Genomic DNA, 23,138 nt, shown 5'->3' on the forward strand with positions numbered 1-23,138 from the left:
AATATAACCCTCATTCTTTTATTCTAAAAGCTTACCCCCCCCCCCCTAAACATTTTGTTTAGAACCAAAAAGAAAAGTTTCCGATTTCTAGATGGCTTTCTATATAATTTTAGACTCCAGAAATGCAGCTTCTCCGGAGCCCCACATCAAAACAAAGCCACGCCCCCACACAAAGACGACATGCTACATGAACGCCATAAGTAGCCAACAGTGTGTGAATGGTCTATGGCCCCGAATCAAGCAGTAATACCATTAAAATAAAAAGAAGGGTCATCCACCATGACGGTAAAGAATCGCTTCATACAAGGACCATAAATTAATTTTTTTTTTGCATGTTTTTAATTTAAAGCGGAGAAGAGCCATTATTAAAAAATGGATTTGCTGGGTAGCACAAATACATACATACTGTATATACCTAGGGAGAGAAGACCTGCTTTGTGTTGCAGTTTTCTCTAAAAGGACATAAAAGGAAAATAAAAATAAAAATTTAAAATGTAAAAAATAAAACCAAAAATGTCAGCCGTGGTGTAGTTCATGCGTCTTTCATGCCGAACGTCTCCTGTGAGGCGTAGACCATGTAGAGGAAGCCGTCGTCGTCCTTTTCGCGCTCGTAGACCTCAGAGATTGGCGTGCATACGCTCACCATGCTGTTACCGTTCACAAGGAGGAAGAATGCTTGGTTGGCGTTCAGCTGTAGGCGTCGCCTGTGGTGCAAAGACAAAAAGAATGCGTCAAGAAGAGAGAAGCAACACATTGGGATGTTGTCTGGGTCAGGTGTAGGGAAACGCTACAAATCCCATCATGGCCCTACCTCTGGGAGTTATGCCTGTGGCTCTTCGGTCCCTTTCACATGGGCGGAAAGGACAGGCATTAAATACATGTTTTTACGTGTATATGTGTGTTGTGCATTTGTACCCCATCCTGTGTCTCCGTGCGCCCCAACCTCCCCCGCCGCGTGATCGCATCGGACCACGCCGAACGGTAATTGAAGCCGCGGCTTTCTGCAGGCCTATGCTTACTTCTCTGATCTGGCGCCATCTTGTGGTGGCTGTTGGCATGACAAGACTAATGGAGCTTCCCCTGCCATCTCCTTCCCTCTCAGTCTCATTAGAACCCCAAAACATTATGTATATTTTTTATTCTAACACCCTAGAGAATAAAATGGCGGTCGTTGCAATACTTTGTCACGCCGTATTTGCGCAGCGGTCTTACAAGCGCACTTTTTCGGGAAAAAAATACACTTTTTTTGTTTTTAATTAAAAAATAAGACAATAGTAAAGTTAGCCCAATTTTTTTTATATTGTGAAAGATAATGTTACGCCAAGTAAATTGATACCCGACATGTCACACTTCAAAATTGCGTCCGAATGGCGGTAAAAAATTTTACCCTTTAAAATCTTCATAGGCGACGTTTAAAAAAAAATTCTACAGGTTGCACGTTTTGAGTTACAAAGGAGGGCTAGAATTTTTGCTCTCACTCGACCAATCGCGGCGATACCTCACATGTGTGGTTTGAACACCGCTTTCATATGCAGGCGCTACTCACGTATGCGTTCGCTTCTGCGCGCGAGCTCGGCGGGGCGTGTTTCTGGCTCCTACTTTTCAAGCAAATTTGTCAAACCCTGGTCTATCACATAAAATCCTAAATACATTTACGTTTTTGGTTGTAACGTGACAAAATGTGGAAAATTTCAAGGGGTGTGAATACTTTTCGTCCCAGCATACCATGCCAACCTGGGAGTTTCTAGGGCATTGTGAGACTTGTAGATCCACATCAACCTATGAATGGTTCAATCTGAATTAACAATGAAGACTAGGGCTGCAACCAACAATTATTTTCATAATCGATTAGTTGGCCGATTATTGTTTCGATTAATCGGATCATCTTAAAAAAAATGTGTGGTGAACAATTAAGTTAATATGTAAATAAAAAAAAAAAGGCAATTTATTCTTAAATATCCATACACAGTGGTAACGCCTTCTATTACCTCCACTTTCCCTGGGTTCAGATGCTGATCTTCCCTGCACAGAGTCTTTAAAGCGGGAGTTCACCCCCAAATCAACTTTCTGACATTAGTTCCAGCATACTGCTAACATCTGCAGTATGCTGGGGTGTTTTTTTTTTTTCGCTACTTATCGTTTTATGAGCCCTTTTTATCCGGCTCCGAGCGTGGAATCCTGCGGGGAGTAGGCGTTCCTAAGCGAAGAGGATTTGATTGACAGGCTGCTAAAGCGCGTCACGGCTTCCGAAAATACCCAAAGTGACACTCGGGTGTTTACGGCGCTAAACAGCGCCTGCGCCTGCCGTGTAGAGCTGACTGCGCAGGCGCCGTAAACACCCGAGTGTCACTTCGGGTATTTTCGGAAGCCGTGACGCGCTTAAGCCAACCGTCAATCAACTCCTCTTCGTTTACGAACGCCTATACCCGGAAGCGATCCCCGCTCGGAGCCGGATAACAAGGGCTCATAAAACGATAAGTAGCGGAAAAAAAAAAACCCAGCATACTGCAGATGTTAGCAGTATGCTGGAACTAATGTCAGAAAGTTGATTTGGGGGTGAACTCCCGCTCTAAAGTGATTTTTTTCTTAACAAACTTGTTATACTTACCTGCTCTGTGTAATGGTTTTGCACAGAGCAGCCCAGATCCTCCACTTCTGGGGTCCCTCACCGATGCTTCTGGCTCCTCCTGCCTTCAGAGTGCCTCAATAGCAAGCGGCAAAGTATAGTATAAAGCGCCCGCTATAGCAAGGCAACAAAAAACTTCTGCCTTTAGAACCACTCACTTCTTGCCCAGGACTACATGTCCCATGAGGCATTGCTCCTCACACTTTCACATTCACAAATTTTCAGGCACTTAGTGACATGTATGGATGGTGTACTGAGCTGTATGTGTGCTGCACTGTATTTCCTGATACGTAAAAAAATAATGCATTCTATATGCAGGCCAACTAATCAACTGGCCGATTAATCGATTATGAAAATAGTTGACAACTATTTTCATAAACGATTAATCGATTAGTTGTTTCGGCCCTAGTGAAGACCCATTCTGGGAGGGTCATCCTTCATTCTCACCGGATAATTTTGATGAGCTCGCTCATGTTGACGTGATCTGGAACAAGGAATTTGGTTTTATCCAACACCGGGAGCTGCTTTTCCCCCTTGTACCTCTCGATAATGACCTGGAATTAAAAACAAAAGAAAATGGGGCGTCAGGCGAGGAAGTATAAAAAAATAAATAAAAAAAATCCACTAGGCACAATGGCGTTTATAGACCCAGTACACAGAAAGATGGCATTATAAAAAGAAAACCCTTTGTATGGGGCAGCCTGCGCCTCTAACAGTCCCAAACAAAGAAAATTCATAAAAAATTAGTCTCCGTGTGTTACCACTCCCCTTCGGCCCGTCATAGCTGTCAGTGATTGGTGGGAGCACAGCACAACTCCTATTATAAAGTGGGAGGGGCAGCGACAACAAATTCTGGACCTACTCCAGACAGGAAATGAGGCGGGTTCTATCTGACTTGCTGCAGCTTCTATTGTGAGAAGCTCACAGTGTGCAGTGAAATCAGAGGAAGCCATTTCCGTACCACTGTGCAAGACTAAAGGGGAGGCCGGAGGTCAGATTTCACAAGGAAAGAAATAGAGAGGGGCGAGTCTTCCCTGGGAGGATACAGACAGCAACAAACACCTGAGAGGGGTTCTACCACTTTCCTGCTTCACCAAAAACTAGTCTGTTCCCCTTTAGGACTCCTGATCATGACTATTAAAACCACATGGACGCATTTATGACTCATTTGGATGAATTAAGCAACCTGATCACCGCGTGTAACACCAACATGTGAGAAAATCTCGGAAATTTCTGAAAGACTGAATGACGAAAGACAGACATTGCTGATGATCTTTCCTCTGCAGGAATTGGGGTGGCCATCTTTAAGGCAATCCTTTCAGTCTTACACATATAATTCCAAACAAAAATTACATGGGAACCCCTCATAATGGGCACAGCAAGTGTACAGACCCGGGAACTCAGCACAGGGATGGTGGGAACCCCTCATAATGGGCACAGCAGGTGTACAGACCCCAGAACTCTGCACAGGGATGGTGGGAACCCCTCATAATGGGCAGAGCAGGTGAACAGGAACTTGGCACAGGGATGGTGGGAACCCCTCATAATGGGCACAGCAGGTGAACAGTACCAGGAACTTGGCACAGGGATGGTGGGAACCCCAAATAATGGGCACAGCAGGTGAACAGTACCAGGAACTCGGCACAGGGATGGTGAGAGCCCCCCGAATAATGGGCACAGCAGGTGAACAGTACCAGGAACTTGGCACAGGGATGGTGGGAACCCCAAATAATGGGCACAGCAGGTGAACAGTACCAGGAACTCGGCACAGGGATGGTGAGAGCCCCCCGAATAATGGGCACAGCAGGTGAACAGTACCAGGAACTCGGCACAGGGATGGTGAGAGCCCCGAATAATGGGCACAGCAGGTGAACAGTACCAGGAACTTGGCACAGGGATGGTGGGAGCCACGAATAATGGGTACAGCAGGTGTGCAGTCCCAGGAACTCGGCACAGTGATGGTGGGAACCCCTCATAATGGGTATAGCAGGTGGCGGTGCATCCATAAAGGGTTCAGGAGCGCCGCCCCCTCTCTCCTGTCACTAATCTATCACCATAGATAGATTCATGCATTGCATGAATCTATGGTCGCCGCTGCCGCCCCCTATTCAGGTGTCCGGCCCATTGTCAGGCGCCGAGCATCTGAATTACAGCATCGGGGGTGTTTTTAGAAGCCCCTGATTAGAGCCGTGGGCTCCAATATGCGTCCTGATTAGAGCCATAGGCTTACAAAATGGTAAACAGCGGGCGCAATGCTGTGCGTTCGCTGTTTATTGGAGTTGTTAGGAAAGCGATTTATTCGCTACCCTAACACTGACCTGCCTCTCAGCCAATCAGGTGCTCGAGTCTGGTTACCTGTCACCTGATTGGCTGAAGCGACAGGCGCTGTGATTGGACGCCCATCAAGCATCCAATCATAGCAGAGGACAGGAGAAGACAGCGAGGACTCAGAGCATGGGGGACAGCGCCGTGACCAGAGATAGGCAAGCGCCGGGCGGGGGGATGCACACTGGGGCAGCATTTGATGGGGCGCATTAGCAGCAATTGATGGGGCACAGTAGTTGCATTTGATGGCACATAATGTTTTGCAATTAATTTTTTTTTTTCAGTTTGTTTGCGCCCCCACCCCCCAAACATTTTGAGCACTGGCAGGTGTACAGACCCAGGAACTCAGCACAGGGATAGTGGGAGCCCCTCATAGACAGGTATGTACCCAACACAGAAATATACGCCTTAGGAGAGAAGGATCACATGTGAAGGTGCATTTCTTTGATACAAGTCTATGTTATTTTATAGTTTTATCTCCAGAGAACAGGATAAGTGCGGAGTTGCTCCACTCACCGGGATTTTGGTGGGGTGTTGCTCGCGGATCAGCCTCACATCCTCTACTCTTTGCTCTAGAGACAGAATAGATACAGAGAGATCAATGAGCAGCAGATACAAATTGTTACAAAGCATACCAAGAATACATTTCAGATAAATGATATATAACCTGAATCTTCTCCATTATTCACAGCTTGAGAATTATATACTATATGATTAATACTGCCACCTACAGGAGCAGTGGACATAAGGTACATAGGAAACTAAAAGCCAGCCCTTTAAGGCTCTAACCCCTCCCACCGGCTCAGTTGACCTGGTTCACCTGTGTGCGTTTTGGTTTTCAGCCCCTCTATTTGGACAGCCAATTATGACTGGGCAGATATGAAGTGGGAGGGGTTATAGCCCTGAGTGGGCTGGCCATCAGTTTGCCACGTGTTTAGTGTTCATTTCTCCTGTAGGTGGCAGTATAGCTTTAGGTTTCGTATTATCAAACTAGGTCACTCAATGAACTCCATATGACGGGTACAAAAAGCCTTTTTTTCCCCCAAATTTAAATGGAGCGGGCAATATATAATAATAATAATAATAATAATAATAATAAAAAAAGTTCTAGCGCTTCATCCAGTAAACATACATTTGTTCAAAGTGGGCAAAAACAAATGTTCTTAAAGCGGAGTTCCAGCCACAATTTCACTTTTTAAATATAAATACCCCTGTAATACACAAGCTTAATGTATTCTAGTAAAGTTAGTCTGTAAACTAAGGTGCGTTTTGTTAGGTTGTTACAGCATTTAGACACTTTATAAAATAGAAATTGACTGGGGCCATCTTAAGTGTGGGCATCATGAAGCCAGACTGTATGACTTTCTGGATTTCAGCCTTGCAGAGATCTCGCACATGCTCAGTGCTGCACAAGCAGTGTATTAGGTTTCAGATCAGGTTTCAGCACCTGTGCTGTCCAAGTCACATGATTCTTCGAGACTGGGGAGTGCACAGACTCCTGGAAAGTTACACCCACTACATTCCCAGGAGTCTGTGCGGTGTATGTTAGGAAGCATTAAGCACCTAGGTGCAGGAAGTGGGAAGATTAACTATTCTGCCTAGCAACAACACTTTGAAGGCGTCTAAAAAAAAAAAAAAAAAATTCTTAAAGGACTAATGACATTTTTTTTTAAAACTACTGATGTAATGTTATATTTATGGGTGGAACTCCACTTTAAAGCCATTTCCTCTTGTAAATGTTTTATTATTGGCAGCAATAAAATGCCACACGATGGCAGCAGGGCATAGGCATACATCTTGGTAACAAGAAATTCAATGTAACAATTCTAGAGAACACTAGAGGAAATTACTAAATAAAATAACTATGAGTTACATTTATTTGCCAATTCCCTCTAGAATGGTTACATTGCATCTCTTGTAGTTCCAATGCTCCTCAGCTCCATCTAGTGGCTATAATAAAAACGTTTCATTTAGAAGAAGAAAAAAAAAATAGTCTGAAGTATATTCATTTTTGCCCAAATCGCTCAAAAAAAATGTGCATGCAGATTCATTATCTGCCACCTCCACATGTCATTGTGCCCACAGCTTGGGGGCAGGGCACAGACATGGCACACCTCCCACCAATTTCCCATAATCTTATAGCCGGATGGGCTCAGGCAAATTCTGGGTGTGGTTTATGAGATCGGCTCATTTGCATACTCCAAGCTTCAGAAATTCACAGATTGGATTTAGAAAATTTAAACCGCTCTGGCTTTAGCTCTGGTGTTGGTTTGGAGCGAAGTTGCTCCCTAATACATGAGCCGTTTGCCACGATCACGCCGCGATTTGGCCTTTAGGAGGCGACAGAAAAAGAAGCCACAGCAGGTTCCCGGCCCCTCCTCCTCCAAATATGCCCTGAGCTTAATACAGAGTGTTCCCACTGAGCCATGAATAAGTGATGTGGACTGCTCCTGCCACACCAAGTGTCCCTTCTAAAGATGGAGGGTGGTTTAGAATAGAGATGATCGTCTCAGTTTCAAGAATGCTCTCCATTCAGCCAAATACTGAAAATGTAATGTTATATTTGATTTACTGCGCATATTGGGTAATATAATATTCCAATAACATGAAACAACCTTATCAATGCCCCAAGATAGTAAAACCCCTGAGACACAGCTATAGGAGAGAACGATAGAGAAGATGGGTGCCCAACATGTGACCTGCCGCATCCCAGGCAGAGTCCGCCACCTGTTGGGCACCAGTGCAGGGTGGCAGAGAAGCGTTCCTGCACACAGCACTATAATGAAGACCATATGGTCAGGCCCACCCGACTGTAGAAGTATAGTCCTGGCCTGATTTCAAAGAGCGAGGGTTCAATAATACTGCCACTGACCACCAGTGTGCGGTGGTATGAGGGTCAACAAGGGACTTACTCTGACCATCAACCAATGTGGGGCCATTATTACATGAGGTTATATCAGGACATCAATGCTGGGGGGTAATTATTGCGTCTGTTGACGCCAGTGCTGGGGGGGGGGGGCTCATTATTGCATCCACTGGCACCAATGCTGTGGGGTATTACTGCATCCACTGGCACCAATGCTGTGGGGGTATTACTGCGTCCACTGGCACCAATGCTGTGGGGGTATTACTGCGTCCACTGGCACCAATGCTGTGGGGGTATTACTGCGTCCACTGGCACCAATGCTGTGGGGGTATTACTGCGTCCACTGGCACCAATGCTGTGGGGGTATTACTGCATCCACTGGCACCAATGCTGTGGGGGTATTACTGCATCCACTGGCACCAATGCTGTGGGGGTATTACTGCATCCACTGGCACCAATGCTGTGGGGGTATTACTGCATCCACTGGCACCAATGCTGTGGGGTATTACTGCATCCACTGGCACCAATGCTGTGGGGGTATTACTGCATTCACTGGCACCAATGCTGTGGGGTAATTACTGCATCCACTGGCACCAATGCTGTGGGGTAATTACTGCATCCACTGGCACCAATGCTGTGGGGCATTACTGCGTCCACTGGCACCAATGCTGTGGGGCATTACTGCGTCCACTGGCACCAATGCTGTGGGGCATTACTGCGTCCACTGGCACCAATGCTGTGGGGCATTACTGCGTCCACTGGCACCAATGCTGTGGGGCATTACTGCGTCCACTGGCACCAATGCTGTGGGGCATTACTGCGTCCACTGGCACCAATGCTGTGGGGCATTACTGCGTCCACTGGCACCAATGCTGTGGGGCATTACTGCGTCCACTGGCACCAATGCTGTGGGGGTATTACTGCGTCCACTGGCACCAATGCTGTGGGGGTATTACTGCGTCCACTGGCACCAATGCTGTGGGGTATTACTGCATCCACTGGCACCAATGCTGTGGGGTATTACTGCATCCACTGGCACCAATGCTGTGGGGGTATTACTGCAGAAGCAGGCAGAACAGGGAGGGGGATTGCTGTCAAGGAATCAATTATAGGAACCATGCCCTGTGTCTGTCTCTACCCGCAGCATCTGAAAGCCAGCAGGAGGGGAGAAACTGTCTTTCAGCTCCCGCGGAGAACCGCAAAGGGAATCCTTCTGTAATTGCCCCTCGGCACCAATTCCCCCTGCTGTCTGGGCCCCCTACAGGAGGACTGGTGGTCCCCCCTATCAGTGGCCCTCTTGAAGAGTCAGGGGCCACATTTGAGGATCCCTATCATTTTAAAGTTGACCATCACTGATAAAAGGAGATACAGGGCCTGTTTTGCACCCAGAGTAGGCACTGGGAAGGGATGGACTTAGGCTTACAGCACTGAACATGACACCACTTCATGTGACAGAACCATTAGTGGCCAACAGGAAGAGAGCACCAGCCAGGCAGGAAATAAAGGAGCACCAGCCAGGCAGGAAATAAAGGAGCACCAGCCAGACAGGAAAAGAAAGCCATCCGGGCAATCGGCCCAAGCCGAGAAGTCATAAGTAACATTTCCACATCTCTGCAGACTGAGAAATGTTAAAACAAAGATTCATTTGTTAGAAGGCACAACGGCTGTACCCATGTTTTGTACAATGGTCCTATGGCTGCCATTAAGGACCAGTGCAAAGTGAGTGCCCTCCACTGGCAGACTGGTGCAGCAATAAAGAAGTTCCCCCCCACCGTGGCCGATTTCAGGGAGGAGACGCATTTTCTGGTTACAGCCGATTAAAGCTCTTCCACTAATTGAGGGTGTTCCTTCCTCTAATGGTTCGATCGATGATGTCACAGAACTCTGGGGAGCCAGAAGAACCCGCAGGAAGATGAAAGTGTTCTGCGATGAATAGTATTAAGTAACGGCAGACGAGCAATACGGGTTATACAGCAATTAAGACCCTGCCTGTCGGCAGAAGGTAATCGTTGCCGGATCTCGGCGCTGGCGCCGGATCAAGGGAGGCCCATGAAACCGCGGCCGCTCCCAACGCCATTCCACAGCCATGTTATCCTTATAGTGAAGAGATGGAGTAGAGTCCATTTCCAGTGAACACATTTTAATGCAACTTTTACATGCTACAGTTTCTACCTCCAGTTTCCATTTGTAGAGACCCCCTGATTGATCAATAACTGATGACATTAGACCTCAGGGCCACATTGTTTTCCCTCTCCATCAGGCCCGATTTAAAGTGGAGGTTCACCCTAAAAACAAGTATTTACCATTTAATCCAGCATACTGCCGACATGGACAGTATGCTGTTTTTTTTTTTTCCCCTCGGTTTACATACTGTAGTGAATCCCGCGGGACTGGGCGTTCCTATTCGAGACTAAGTGATTGACGTATGACAAAAGCTTGCCCCCCGGCGCAAAAGGCGCGTCACCAGTTTCCAAAAAAAGCCGAACGTCGGTACGCAGGCGCCGTGTAGCGCTGACTTGCAGTTCAGCTTCTTTCGGAAACTGGTGATGCACATTATGCGCCGGGCGGAGACGCTGGACCAACTCTGACGTCAGCCGACAGAGGGCTTCAGCCCGCTGTTTGCTGAAAATGGGTCACAGTCCTGGAGTCCAGTGCCGGAACTTCTTGTTGGTTCCACAAATTCACCTCAGCTCAGATGTGTATCATGCACTGGGGGGGGGGTAAATTTATTCTGGAAGAAGTGATTGAAGGAAAAGGGGGGCGGGGGTTGAGTAAGAGGATATGTGCTGGGGGGGCAATTATAGAGGGGAGAGGATTTGTGCTAGAAGGGGGAGGGATGGTTAAAGGGTGGATTCGAGAGGGGGAGCATTTGTGCTAGGAGGGGGAATTTGTGTCGGTGAGGGTCGCAAAAATTGTGCTGGAAGGGGAAGAGAATTTGGGATAAATAAAGCACTCGTAGCAAAAATGCATGTACAGCACCATGGAAGAAAGCCACGCACTTCGGTGATGCACCATATACAGTATGTGTTACACCGCCAAGGGGCAGCAACCGGTGGCACCATGGGCAGGGGCTGTATGCACTGGGCGAAAAACGATACCTCCCAATAGTCATGGATTTCGCAGGATTTAAACTAAATCCTGCTGTACCACGGATGAAGGATGAGTCCTGGAGTGCACTGCCGGAATTTTTTGGGTGCACAAATTCACCTCAGGTGTGCATCATGCACTGGGGGTCGACTTATTCCGGGAGAAATGATGGGGGGTTGGGTAAGAGGATATGTGCTGGGGGGGCAATTATAGAGGGTAAAGCATTTGTGCTAGAAAGGGGAGAAATAGTTGAAGGGTGAATTGGAGAAGGGGGGGCAGGTGATTTGTGCTGGAAGGGGGAAGAGGATTTGGGATGGATAGATAAGATAGACAGACCTACCCCAACCCATACCACCACTGACAAATTCAGAGGGCACCCAAGTTGAAAAAGGCTGCTCTAAAGAAATAGTTTTATTGATAAAATTTGGGCAAAATATTTCCCGTTTACTGGCAGTAAGCCGCTTTTGTGAACACAAAAGGTTGCAACCGTTTCCTCAGACCTGAAAATTAGGGCACTTTTTGTCCAGGACTTGTAGCTTCCCCTGGCCCTTATCCAGCTGTAGGCCCTCCGTCTCATTGTCCTATCCCATTACCATACCCTGCCATTATACAGTTAGCCAAAACAATCAGCGAGGATCATGTTCCAGAGTGATAGGCCTTGCAGATGCCTAATTGTTGGACAGCTCCTGAACACTCCGTCCTTTGTGTCTCGTACAGAAAACACATCATTTTCTCCAAACAAGAACACTGCCAACTACACACTGCCCGCTGAACCGGAGAGGAAAGGTCGCCCGTGCTCCTGAATGATAGCAAAACATCAAGACATCACACCAGCAACACTACTACACAAGGAGCAGCTGACATCTAACAAATGCTGTAAGGGTTCCCAATTGGAAAAAAAAAATATATATATATATATATATATATATATATATATATATATATATATATATATACACCCCCATCTAAATCTGCTAGTCCATCTAACACTATCCTCCCCCCCAGACCGACGATGCTGCTGTCCATGGGTGGCTCTATTTTTCCTCCCTTAAGAGAGGAAACACCTTACGACAGGAAGTGTGTTACTAGCAGGATCACAGGTGAAACTGAAGGGGGGAAAAAAAAGCCAGAAGAAGAAAAACGAATGCAGCCACCATTTTTAACCACTTGCCGACTGCCCAACATTGATATACGTCGGCAGAACGGCACGTTGCTTTGAATCTACCACCTAGCGGGCACGCGCCCGCCGCAAAATCCGTGACCGTGCACGCGGGCTCCATGTCTGCCGGTGTCCCGCGATCAGGTCACAGAGCTGTAGAACGGGGAGATGCAAGTGTAAACACAACATCTCCCCGTTCCGCCTAGTGACAGGACAGTGATCTACTGCTCCTTGTCATCGGGAACATTGATCACTGTCGTGTCACTCGTAGCTCAGCCCCCACACAGTTCGAATCACTCCCTAGGACACACTTAACCTCTTCCTTTGTATATTGGTAATATATTACCATTAAACACAGTGGGCCGGATTCAGAAAAGAGATAGGACGGCGTATCTCCCGATACGCCGTCGTATCTCTGAGTCCGGCCGTCGTATCTATGCGCCCGATTCATAGAATCAGGTTACGCATAGATATCCCTAAGATCCGACAGGTGTAAGTGACTTACACCGTCGGATCTTAGGCTGCAATTTCACGCTGGCCGCTGGTGGCACTTCCGTTTGTTTACGCGAGGAATATGCAAATTAGTATTTACGTCCATTCAGAAACGAACGACCGCCCGGCGCTTTTTTTTTTTTTTTTTTACGTTGTTTGCGTTCGGCTTTTTCCGGCGTAAAGTTACCCCTGCTGTATGAGGGGTATGTGCGGCGTATCCTATGTTAAGTATGGCCGTCGTTCCCGTGCCGAGTTTTAAATTTTTTACGTTGTTTGCGAAAGTCGTTCGCGAATACGGCTGGACGTAATTTACGTTCACGTCGAAAGCATGACGGATTTGCAGATGTCATTTGGAGCGTGCGCACTAGGATTCAGTCACGGCTGGCGCATGCGCAGTTCGTTCGGCGCGGGGACGTGCATCATTTAAATGATACACGCCCCCTACCCGCCGAATTTGAATTCCGCCGGGTGATTTACGATATGCCGCCGCAACTTTACAGGCAAGTGCTTTGTGAATAAAGCACTTGCCTGAAAAACTTGTGGCGGCGTAACGTAAATGAGATTTATGCCAGCAGAAAGATCCGCTGATCTTTCTGAATCTGGCCCAGTGCCTTGAAAAAGTATTCATACCCATTGAAATTTTCCACATTTTCTCATGTTACATCCAAAAACGGAAATGTATTTTATTGGGATTTTATTTTATAGACCAACACAAAGTGACACATAAATGTGAAGTGCAAGGAAAATGGCTTTCAAAAAAAAAAAAAAAAAATCTGAAAAGTGGCATACATTTGTATTCAGCCCCAATTACTCTGATACCCCCCCAACTAAAATCTAGTGGAGCCAATTGTCTTCAAAAGTCACTTAATTAGTAAATAGAGCCCACCTGTGTGCAATTTAATCTCAGTATAAATACAGATGTTCTGTGAAGCCCTCAGAGGTTTGTTAGAGAACCTTAGTAAACAAACAGCATCATGAAGGCCAAGGAACACACCAGACAGGTCAGGGATAAAGTTGTGAAGAAGTATAAAGCAGGGTTAGGTTATAAAAAAAATAAATAAAAAAATATCCCAATCTTTGAACATCTCACAGAGCTCTGTTCAATCCATCATCCGAAAATGGAAAGAGTATGGCACAACTGCAAACCTACCAAGACATGGCCGTCCACCTAAGCTGACCGGCCGGGCAAGGAGAGCATTCAGAGAAGAGCCAAGAGGCCCATGGTAACTCTGGAGGAGCTGCAGAGATCCACATCTCAGGTGGGAGAATCTGTCCACAGGACAACTATTAGTCGTGCTCTCCACAAATCTGCCCTTTATGGAAGAGTGGCAAGAAGAAAGACATTGGTGAAAGAAAACCATAAGAAGTCCAGTTTCCAGTTTGTGAGAAGCCATGCGGGGGACACAGCAAACATGTGGAAGAAGGTGCTCTGGTCAGATGAGACCAAAATTGAACTTTTTGGTCTAAAACTAAAGCGCTATGTGTGTTGGAAAACTAACACTGCACATCACCCTGAACACACCATCCCCACTGTGAAACATGGTGGTGGCAGAATCATGTTCTGGGGATGCTTTTCTTCAGCAGGGACAGGGATGCTGGTCAGAGTTGATGGGAAGATGGGTGGAGCCAAATACAGGGCAATCTTAGAAGATAACCTGTTAAGAGTCTGCAAAAGACTTGAGACTGGGGCGGAGGTTCACCTTCCAGCAGGACAACGACCCTAAACATACAGCCAGAGCTACAATGGAATGGTTTACATCAAAGCATATTCATGTGTTAGAATGGCCCAGTCACAGTCCAGACCTAAATCCCATTGAGAATCTGTGACAAGACTTGAAAATTGCTGTTCACAGACGCTCTCCATCCAATCTGACAGAGCTTGAGATATTTTGCAAAGAAGAAGAATGGGCAAAAATGTCGCTCTCTAGATGGGCAAAGCTGGTAGAGCCATCACCAAAAAGACTTGCAGCTGTAATTGCAGAGAAAGGAGGTTCTACAAAGTATGAACTTCTCCACAACTTCATCCTTGACCTGTCTGGTGTGTTCCTTGGCCTTCGTGATGCCGTTTGTTCACCAAGGTTCTCTAACAAACTTCTGAGGGCTTCACAGAACAGCTGTATTTATACTGAGATTAAATTAAACACAGGTGGACTCCATTTACCAATTAAGTGAATTCTGAAGACAACTGACTAGATTTTAGTTAGGGGTATCAGAGTAAAAGGGGGATGAATACAAAGGCACATCACATTTGTCACATTATTACTTGTATTAAAAAAAAAATAAAAAAAATATATAATTGAAAACCGATTATCATGTTCCTTCCACTTCACAATTATGTTGGTCTATCACATAAAATCCCAATAAAATACATTTAAAGTTTTTTGGTTGTAACATGACAAAATGTGGAAAATTTCAAGGGGTATAAATACTTTCAAGACACTGGCAAGGCAATATATAAAATATATTTTAATAAAAATATATTACATTTTTTTTTGGGGGGGGGGGGTTAATACTGCTTTAAGATTATATATATATATATATATATATATATATATATATATATATATATATATATATATATATATATATAAAATTTTTATTTAAAAAAAAGGCAACATGGAAAAACTTCAACAAATAGACAAAACAATAAATAATAATAATAATAATAATAATAATAATAATAAATGCACAAAAAAAAAACAAAGCAAAAAAAAACAAACAGGACTAAAAATTCAGGAAAAATATAAATAAAACTCATCCCTCACTGGGTAGCTTATGTTTTTGGATTTCCAGCAGCTGTCGGGCTCCGGCGCCGTCTTTTGCAGCCGCTGGTTTTTAGAGAGACTTGGGCTGCACCAAACACTGCAAGATGACTTCATTTCCCATCCAAGCTCAACAGATGACAATTTAACCCTCTGCTGGCCAGAGCCCTGCAGGGTCCCAGCTGCAGAATCCATGCAGATTTATGCTCAGCGTATTGCAATCTCACTATGAGGGGTGCAAATGGCTCATTTTAGGGTGGGTGCTGCAGAGCCAGGAAGGAGGCGTGGCATAAGACCCTCCTGGCACCGCACAACGCAAGGCACCCAGCCAGGAGCGCCGAGACCAAAATACATTCTCCAAGACACAGCTGTAACCAGAGCCCTGGCTGGTCATGTGACTGCTGGGGCCCCACAACAACACGTCTGTCTTCAAACCGAGGAATAGGTGTCACACACGTTTCAATGTCACGCTTCAATTCTGCAACAGTTTTAGCATTGAGAAATGTGGGATTTTTATTTTATTTTTAAGGGTCAAACACAAAAAAAAAAAAGGAACAAAAGCTGGAAAAATTTTGCCCTTCTTATTGAGGTTGTAGCGTTTTTTTTCCCCCATGCATTTTTAGATATAGGACAAGAAATTGAAACATTTTTTCCTGTTCAAATTGCAACAAAAACTACAATTTTTACTAGATTGTATTTTTTTTTGTTGTTGTTGTTTATTTATTATCACTTGGCTAGCAGGTTACTGTACAAGGGTCACATTGGCGTGATGTCAGACATCGCATGCGATTTGCACATGTGATATCTGTGCGATGCAAACACAGCCATACAGATTTTATGGCTGGATTTGAATCACATTCGGACTAAAGTTACAGGACCCTTTTTTTTTTTTTTAAAGTCCGCATCAGTGTACACACCCACGCGATCAATTTTTTGTCCAAATTGACAGTTCGCTCTGCAATCTGTGGACCGATCTGGGGGGGTGTCATTTACTTTGTATTGACACTTCCAATGTGAACTGCCTGCGAGTCAGCTGCGATGCGGGAAGCCGCAGTGGATTCGCAGGGTTCTTGCATCGCACCAATGTGAACCGAACGACTGGTTCGCACCACAAAAATGCACTCCAGATCAATTCCAGATGTGTGTCTGCATGCATGTTTTTAGCATGTTTGTGACCCATTGCGTTTTTAATGCGTTTCCAGATGCTTTCCTTTTACTCCTATTTTTTTTTTCACTGGACTGAGTTCCAGTGCATTTTTGATGTGTTCCAGTGCGTTTATGCATTTTACCGAAGTCCAGTGCAGGAAAAATGCAGCATCTTATACTTTATTTTCTGGAACGCCTCGGAACTGACCGCACTGGTGTGAACCATGTCACTGGAAACCATATGACCTTCTTTCCATGCGATTTTGATACAGAGAAAAAAAACGCACTGTCCTGCATGTGGCGTGAACTGGCCCCAAACCACAACGCGTCACAAACTATACATCAGTATCTGCACTGAATTGAAAAAAAAAAAAGCATCACGCACATTTGGTCTTGCATGGATACGCATTGAAATGCATGTCAGAGCCAGAGAGATGCAGACAGAGCCAGAGAGATGCAGACAGAGCCAGAGAGAGCGGGCCCGAGGCAGGCAGAGCCAGAGAGAGCGGGCCCGAGGCAGGCAGAGCCAGAGAGAGCGGGCCCGAGGCAGGCAGAGCCAGAGAGAGCGGGCCCGAGGCAGGCAGAGCCAGAGAGAGCGGGCCCGAGGCAGGCAGGCAGAGCGGGCCCGAGGGAGGCAGGCAGAGTGGGCCCGAGGGAGGCAGGCAGAGCGGGCCCGAGGGAGGCAGGCAGAGCCAGAGAGAGCGGGCCCGAGGCAGGCAGAGCCAGAGAGAGCGGGCCCGAGGCAGGCAGAGCGGGCCCGAGGCAGGCAGAGCCAGAGAGAGCGGGCCCGAGGCAGGCAGAGCCAGAGAGAGCGGGCCCAAGGCAGGCAGAGCCAGAGAGAGCGGGCCCAAGGCAGGCAGAGCCAGAGAGAGCGGGCCCAAGGCAGGCAGAGCCAGAGAGAGCGGGCCCAAGGCAGGCAGAGCCAGAGAGAGCGGGCCCGAGGCAGGCAGAGCCAGAGAGAGCGGGCCGAGGCAGGCAGATGCGTTTAGAGATTACTATGAATCGACATGTGGATACCGGAGTCAAATGCGACTAACATTGCTTTGGCCCCAATGTACTAGGTGCTGAGCTTCCCTCCCACCTGCCGCAGAGATTGATACCAGACCCCCCCCTAACGAATTGCGGACATGTTACAGTGACACAACACACCAAAAAAAAAAATAAGGATTTTTTACCATTTGGCATATTGGAACATGATGTGCATGTCTGAGAAGATAAAGCTACTAATTTGAAGGATCAGTCCACCTTTCTGACCATGTTCAGGTTAAACCTATATTGAGGGTCACATTCTTTTTGCAGGCTCCAATTCAAAATAAAAAGAAATAAAAAGTCTGCATTTATTATTTTTTGCGAAAGGTGGACTATGCACTTACCCAACTCTAAATATAAGTCATGTTTTTATGTTCTAGCGTTAGACCTCCTCTGTAACTCCCAACAACAGGTAACCTGTAAACATTTTTCAAGTGTTGCCTATTGAGATTTTTTAAGTACCGTAGTTTGTCGCCATTCAAGGTGCGTGTGCAATTTTAAAGCGCGACATGTTAGGTATCCATTTACTCGGCTTAACATTGTCTTTTATATTATACATGAAAATTGGGCTAAAGTTGGTGTTTTTTTGTTTTTTTTTACTCATTATTAAGTGTATAATTTAAAAAAAAAAATACTGATGTTTACTTGTAAACAAATGTAAGAAAAAGTAATGGTCTTAAAGTGGTTGCACCCAATGCACATATAGAGCAATAAATAATGACATCTGCACTATATCACACCATAATGTACAAATGAATGCTCTGCGTTATCAAAAATCACACAGGTCTATTTTTCCATCATAGCAGAATGGCGTCAGGTCGGCAGTTCAGTTACCCTGACTGGGCGTCATATGATGTCCAGCAGGATAACAGCCGCCGCGCATCGTGGCGATCGTTGTTGCGGCATGTCACAGCAACTGCGACTCTTTACCACGTGATCAGCCGTGTCCAATCACGGCTGATCACAATGTAAACAGAAAGCGCCGTTGATCGGCTTTTCCTTACTCACATCTGACAGTCGTGAGTAGAGGAGAGCCGATCAACGGCTCTCCTGACGGGGGGGGGGGGGGGTCTGTGCCGTTTATCAGCACAGCCCCCCCGCGTATGTCCACCCAGGACCACCAGGGATGCCCACGAAAATGCCCAAAAAGGTATGCCACCCTGGACCACCAGGCAGCTGCCAATCAGTGCCCATCAGCAATGCCTGCCAGTGCCATCCATCAGTGCCCATCAGTGCCACCCAAAAAATAAAAGCCGCAGGAGGTGATCAAATACCACCAAACGAAAGCTCTATTTGTGGGCACAAAATGATAAAAATCCTGTTTGGGTACATTGTAGCATGACCGCGCAATTGTCATTTAAACAGCGGCTGCGCTGAAAGCTGAAAATTGGCCTGGGCAGGAAGGCGGGCAAGTGCCTGGCATTGAAGTGGTTAAAGCCCCATTCAAAATTCGTTTTTAATTCGCAAAATCAAATTTTTTCGGAATTGCTTTTTGTATTATTTAAAGGGACATTGATTTAGAGGGATGCGGTTGCCCCGGGTTACGGTACTTTGTTCTCCCTCATCACACAGATCTGCTGCTCCGACAACCAGCGTGGGCACACCCAGAGCATTACCCAACCAGGCAGCAGGCTGGCACCAGCCGGGGGACTAAATCCACCTCAAGCTTCGCCTGGAATGACCTGGTATGATGGAGCTCCGGCCTTTTCAATGACACGCAGCGACATGCGCCTACGTCCAGGATAAATCCCGCTTACATCAGGCCATGAAGCGATCCCTGCACTGAAAAATCGCAGATCACTTCCCAACAGATGGAAAACGTTAACGCCTACAGCAGAATGGACGGGCACAGAACGCAACCCAAGGGTTTGCGTCCACAGGCGTCGTTTTCCTGCGTTTGAAAGGCTTGCCAATCGCAGGTCCACTAAACCTCATCAACCTAATTGAGCGGCACACGTGGCAGCTCAGGGGCTGCGTTGCGTTCCTTTGGACGCGGCATGTCCCATTAAGTTTTTTTACGTTCAGATGGCGAACGCAGCGCTTGACGCCGCCCCACGCAGACAACTGTATCGATTGGTCTACGAGTCGCTCTGCCATGGCATGGACAGGAAGTAAATTGGTTACATTCTGGGATTTCCAGAACCCGATCAAGACTACAGCGCTCTACGCTCAGAAACAAATGACGCAAACAGGCGTCACCACAGCGCCAACCAGGAAATCATCCAAAGAACGTCCGTTATTTTGCGGTCAGGCCTGGCGCATTGTGTGGGGGAGCACAGGACCCCTCCCGTCCCCCGCCGCCAGCAATCCGCAGTGTCTGGGAAAAGATGATTTCATCCGCTCTCTGCCTGGATCTCCAGCGGGGTCACGCCGGACCGGAAGAACGCCGCAATATTCCACCAGCTGCCCTCGCAAAGTCACCGGATATCTCCCGCTGTCACCCCATGGCTGCCATCAGGTGCCCCCTAGAGGGGGTATTAACCCTCAGCGCTCCAGGCTGGGATGGGGAGAGACGGGATCCAGCGACACAAAATTGTTACAATGTATCACATGTACAAGGAGCTCGGCATTAACCCTTGGAGCTCCAGCTTTGTATTTCCTATGTTACATTGTAGTGACCAGATCCGGGACATTAACCCTTTCAGCAGCCCCTCTTATAATCACCTTTCCTGGAGGATATTTGGGGTAAAAGATACAAAAGTGACCAAATGATTATTCCTAGACTACACAATGTCACCGTCACAGGAAGGGCCCCAGAGTCTCACTTTATGCTGGGGGTGGGGCATTAACCCTCTATTGTCCCCAGGTACCCCTGAACCTTGCCCTCTTCTGTATAGGGGGGCATTAAGCCTTCCCCCTTCCTCTTCTGTGGAGGAGGGCATTGACCCTCCCCTGTATAGTGGGGGGGGGGCATTGACCACCCTCTTCTGTATGCAGAGACATTAACCCTTTCCTCTCCTGTATAAGTGGCATTGACACCTCCTCACCCTCTCCAGTATAGGGGTATTAACCCTTCTCTCTCCTGTATAGATAAACCCTTAATCCCCCTCTCCTGTATAGGGGGACATTACCCCTTCACCACCCCCTGTATAAAGGGGCATTAACCCTTTCCTTCCACCATTACTGCACCGGGAGGAATTAACCCTTCCCTGCTCTCCTGTATAGGGGAACATTGACCCTTAATATTCCCCCGTCCTGTATAGGGGGCATTAACCATTACCCTTCCCCCCTCCTGTATAGGGGGACATTAACTCTTATCTTTCCCAACTTCTGTATAGGGGGCATTAACCATTACCCTTCCCCCCTCCTGTATAGGGGGCATTAACCATTACCCTTCCCCCCTTCTGTATAGGGGGCATTAACCATTACCCTTCCCCCCTCCTGTATAGGGGGACATTAACTCTTATCTTTCCCAACTTCTGTATAAGGGGGCATCAACACTTCCTCGTCCTCTCTTGTATAGGGGCATTAACTCTTCCCTCTCCTGTATAGAACATTAACCCCTAACCCCCCCTCCACTGTATAGAGGGAGACCCCCCGCCCCATCTCTCTGTATTTCAGGACATTAACCCTTCCCTCTCCTGTAAAGGGGGAGATTAACCTTTCCCTCATCTCATGTATAAGGGGGCATTAACTCTTTCCTACCCCATGTACTGTACAGGGTGGCATTAACCCATCCCAGCTCTCCTATATAGGGGGCGTTTACCCTTACCTGCCCCCTTCTGTATAAAGGGGGCATTAACCCTTCTCTGCCCCCTCTCCTGTATAGGGGAGGCATATACCCCTATACAGAAAGGGTGGGATGGGGAGCGTTATTTCCCCAGATAACAAAACACAGCAACATACATGACAGAGGAGGGATTAACCCTTTCCTTCCCCCTGTACTGTACAGGGGGGCATTAACCCTTCCCTGCTCTTCTGTATAGGGGGGCATTAACCCTTCCCTGCTCTTCTGTATAGGGGGCATTAACCCTTCCCTGCTCTTCTGTATAGGGGGGCATTAACCCTTCCCTGCTCTTCTGTATAGGGGGGCATTAACCCTTCCCTGCTCTTCTGTATAGGGGGGCATTAACCCTTCTCTGTCCCCTCTCATGTATAGGGGGGGGGTGCATGAACCCCTATACAGGAGAGGTGGGAGCGTTGTTTCCCCAAATAACAAAACACAGCAATAAACATGACAGGGGGGGGGGGTTAACCTTTTCCAGACCCCTCCCCATGATAAGGGGGGGGTCAGAGAGTAGAGTAACAAGTATGATTCGGTGTGAGAGACAGAAAGTAAAAACAAAACATTCTCTGAGGCTGGGCGGGTGTTAACCCTTTCAGACCCCCCCCCCATCTGGGATCTGCAGCTCAGGATAAACAAACATACAAAGTACAATGCAGCACGTGGAGGTGGAGTCGTCGTCACATACATGCAATGCTTGTTAATAAAGGGTTAAGGATAATATACAAAGTATCCATAAACAAATCAGCAATGGTGACACTATCTATAGTTCTATCTGCCCTCCTGTGTTAGATGGGGGGGGGGGGGGGATTATACAGAAAACAATAACGCAAAACCAACACTCGGGGCCTCTATAGACAAAGAAACAACCAAGGGCATTAACCCTTTAACACCCCCCCCCCCCAAAAAAAGAAGGACTCCAGGATATGTATTCTCTATGGAGGGGGGGTGGGGGGTAATAATCCTTCCAGCTGGCAGATCTACAAATACAAAAAGTAAAAATAAACTCTCCAATGTGTCCCCCAAAGACCCAAAGACAAGAACCTTTAACCCCCCCAAAGGAAGGATCTGGGGTACATTGTATTGACATTAACCCTTCCAGCAGACCAGAGAGATCTGATGATACAAAGTAACAGGTTACGCCCCAGAGGGGCCCCCATCTACGGCCTGGGCTTTAACCCTTTCACCCCACCCATGTCTACCGGGGGGGGGGGGGGGGGTTATACTATATACAGGGGATTAACCCTTTCACCCCACCCATGTCTACCGGGGGGGGGTTATACTATATTCTATATACAGGGGATTAACCCTTCATACTCCACCTGCCAGCAGGTGATCAGAGGAAAACCAGGAGTACCCCCCCCCATGTACATTAACCCTTCCCTGACCCCCCCCCCATGCCCTTTCCTCCTCTATCATATGCTCTGGTGACTGGGAGGTACGCGGGGAGACGTGACCTTTAACCCTTCCCTGCACTCAGGGGCTCCATGGAGATAAAACACCCCCAGCACCCGCCGCATTAACCCTTTCCCCCTCCACTCACCCAGGGTCCGCCTCTGTTTGAAGCTCTTCTCGGACGGCATCATTCCTCCGCTCTGCTCTCCGGTCTGTATGTATGCTAATGTGAGGCGACCGCCCCGGCCAGGCAAAACAAAACACGGCCCGTGATGTAAATGTGACGTCACACGGCACCTCCCCCCGCCGCCATATTACGTGTGGCAGGGGGGGCGGGGCCGGCTGAACATGTGACTCTCCCCGCAGAGCTACCTGAGCCAGTCAAATAGTGGGGGGTGGGGGGAGAACTACAAGTCCCAGCAAGGACGGGACAGAGCCCGGGGTCATAGAACTGTCAGACTTATGATTATTTTATATCGTACTATATGATTTTTGTTACATTGTATAATAATATTATATTTTAATGT

The 23,138-nt window shown here is 47.1% G+C and overlaps 1 protein-coding gene across 1 annotated transcript; it reads right to left on the reverse strand.

The window, feature by feature from the left end:
* Window positions 1–311: 311 nt before the first annotated feature.
* On the reverse strand, window positions 312–22,906 carry MAP1LC3B (microtubule associated protein 1 light chain 3 beta). The gene is made up of 4 exons (XM_040329389.1): window positions 22,760–22,906; window positions 5,468–5,523; window positions 3,074–3,180; window positions 312–704 (listed from the first exon to the last, which is right to left on the reverse strand). The coding sequence occupies exons 1-4, from the start codon at window positions 22,800–22,802 to the stop codon at window positions 533–535; spliced, it is 378 nt and encodes a 125-aa protein (XP_040185323.1). The 5' UTR covers window positions 22,803–22,906; the 3' UTR covers window positions 312–532.
* Window positions 22,907–23,138: the final 232 nt, after the last annotated feature.

The sequence above is a fragment of the Rana temporaria genome, chromosome 11 (genome assembly GCF_905171775.1).
Source record: "Rana temporaria chromosome 11, aRanTem1.1, whole genome shotgun sequence".
NCBI classification, from domain to species: Eukaryota; Metazoa; Chordata; class Amphibia; order Anura; family Ranidae; genus Rana; species Rana temporaria.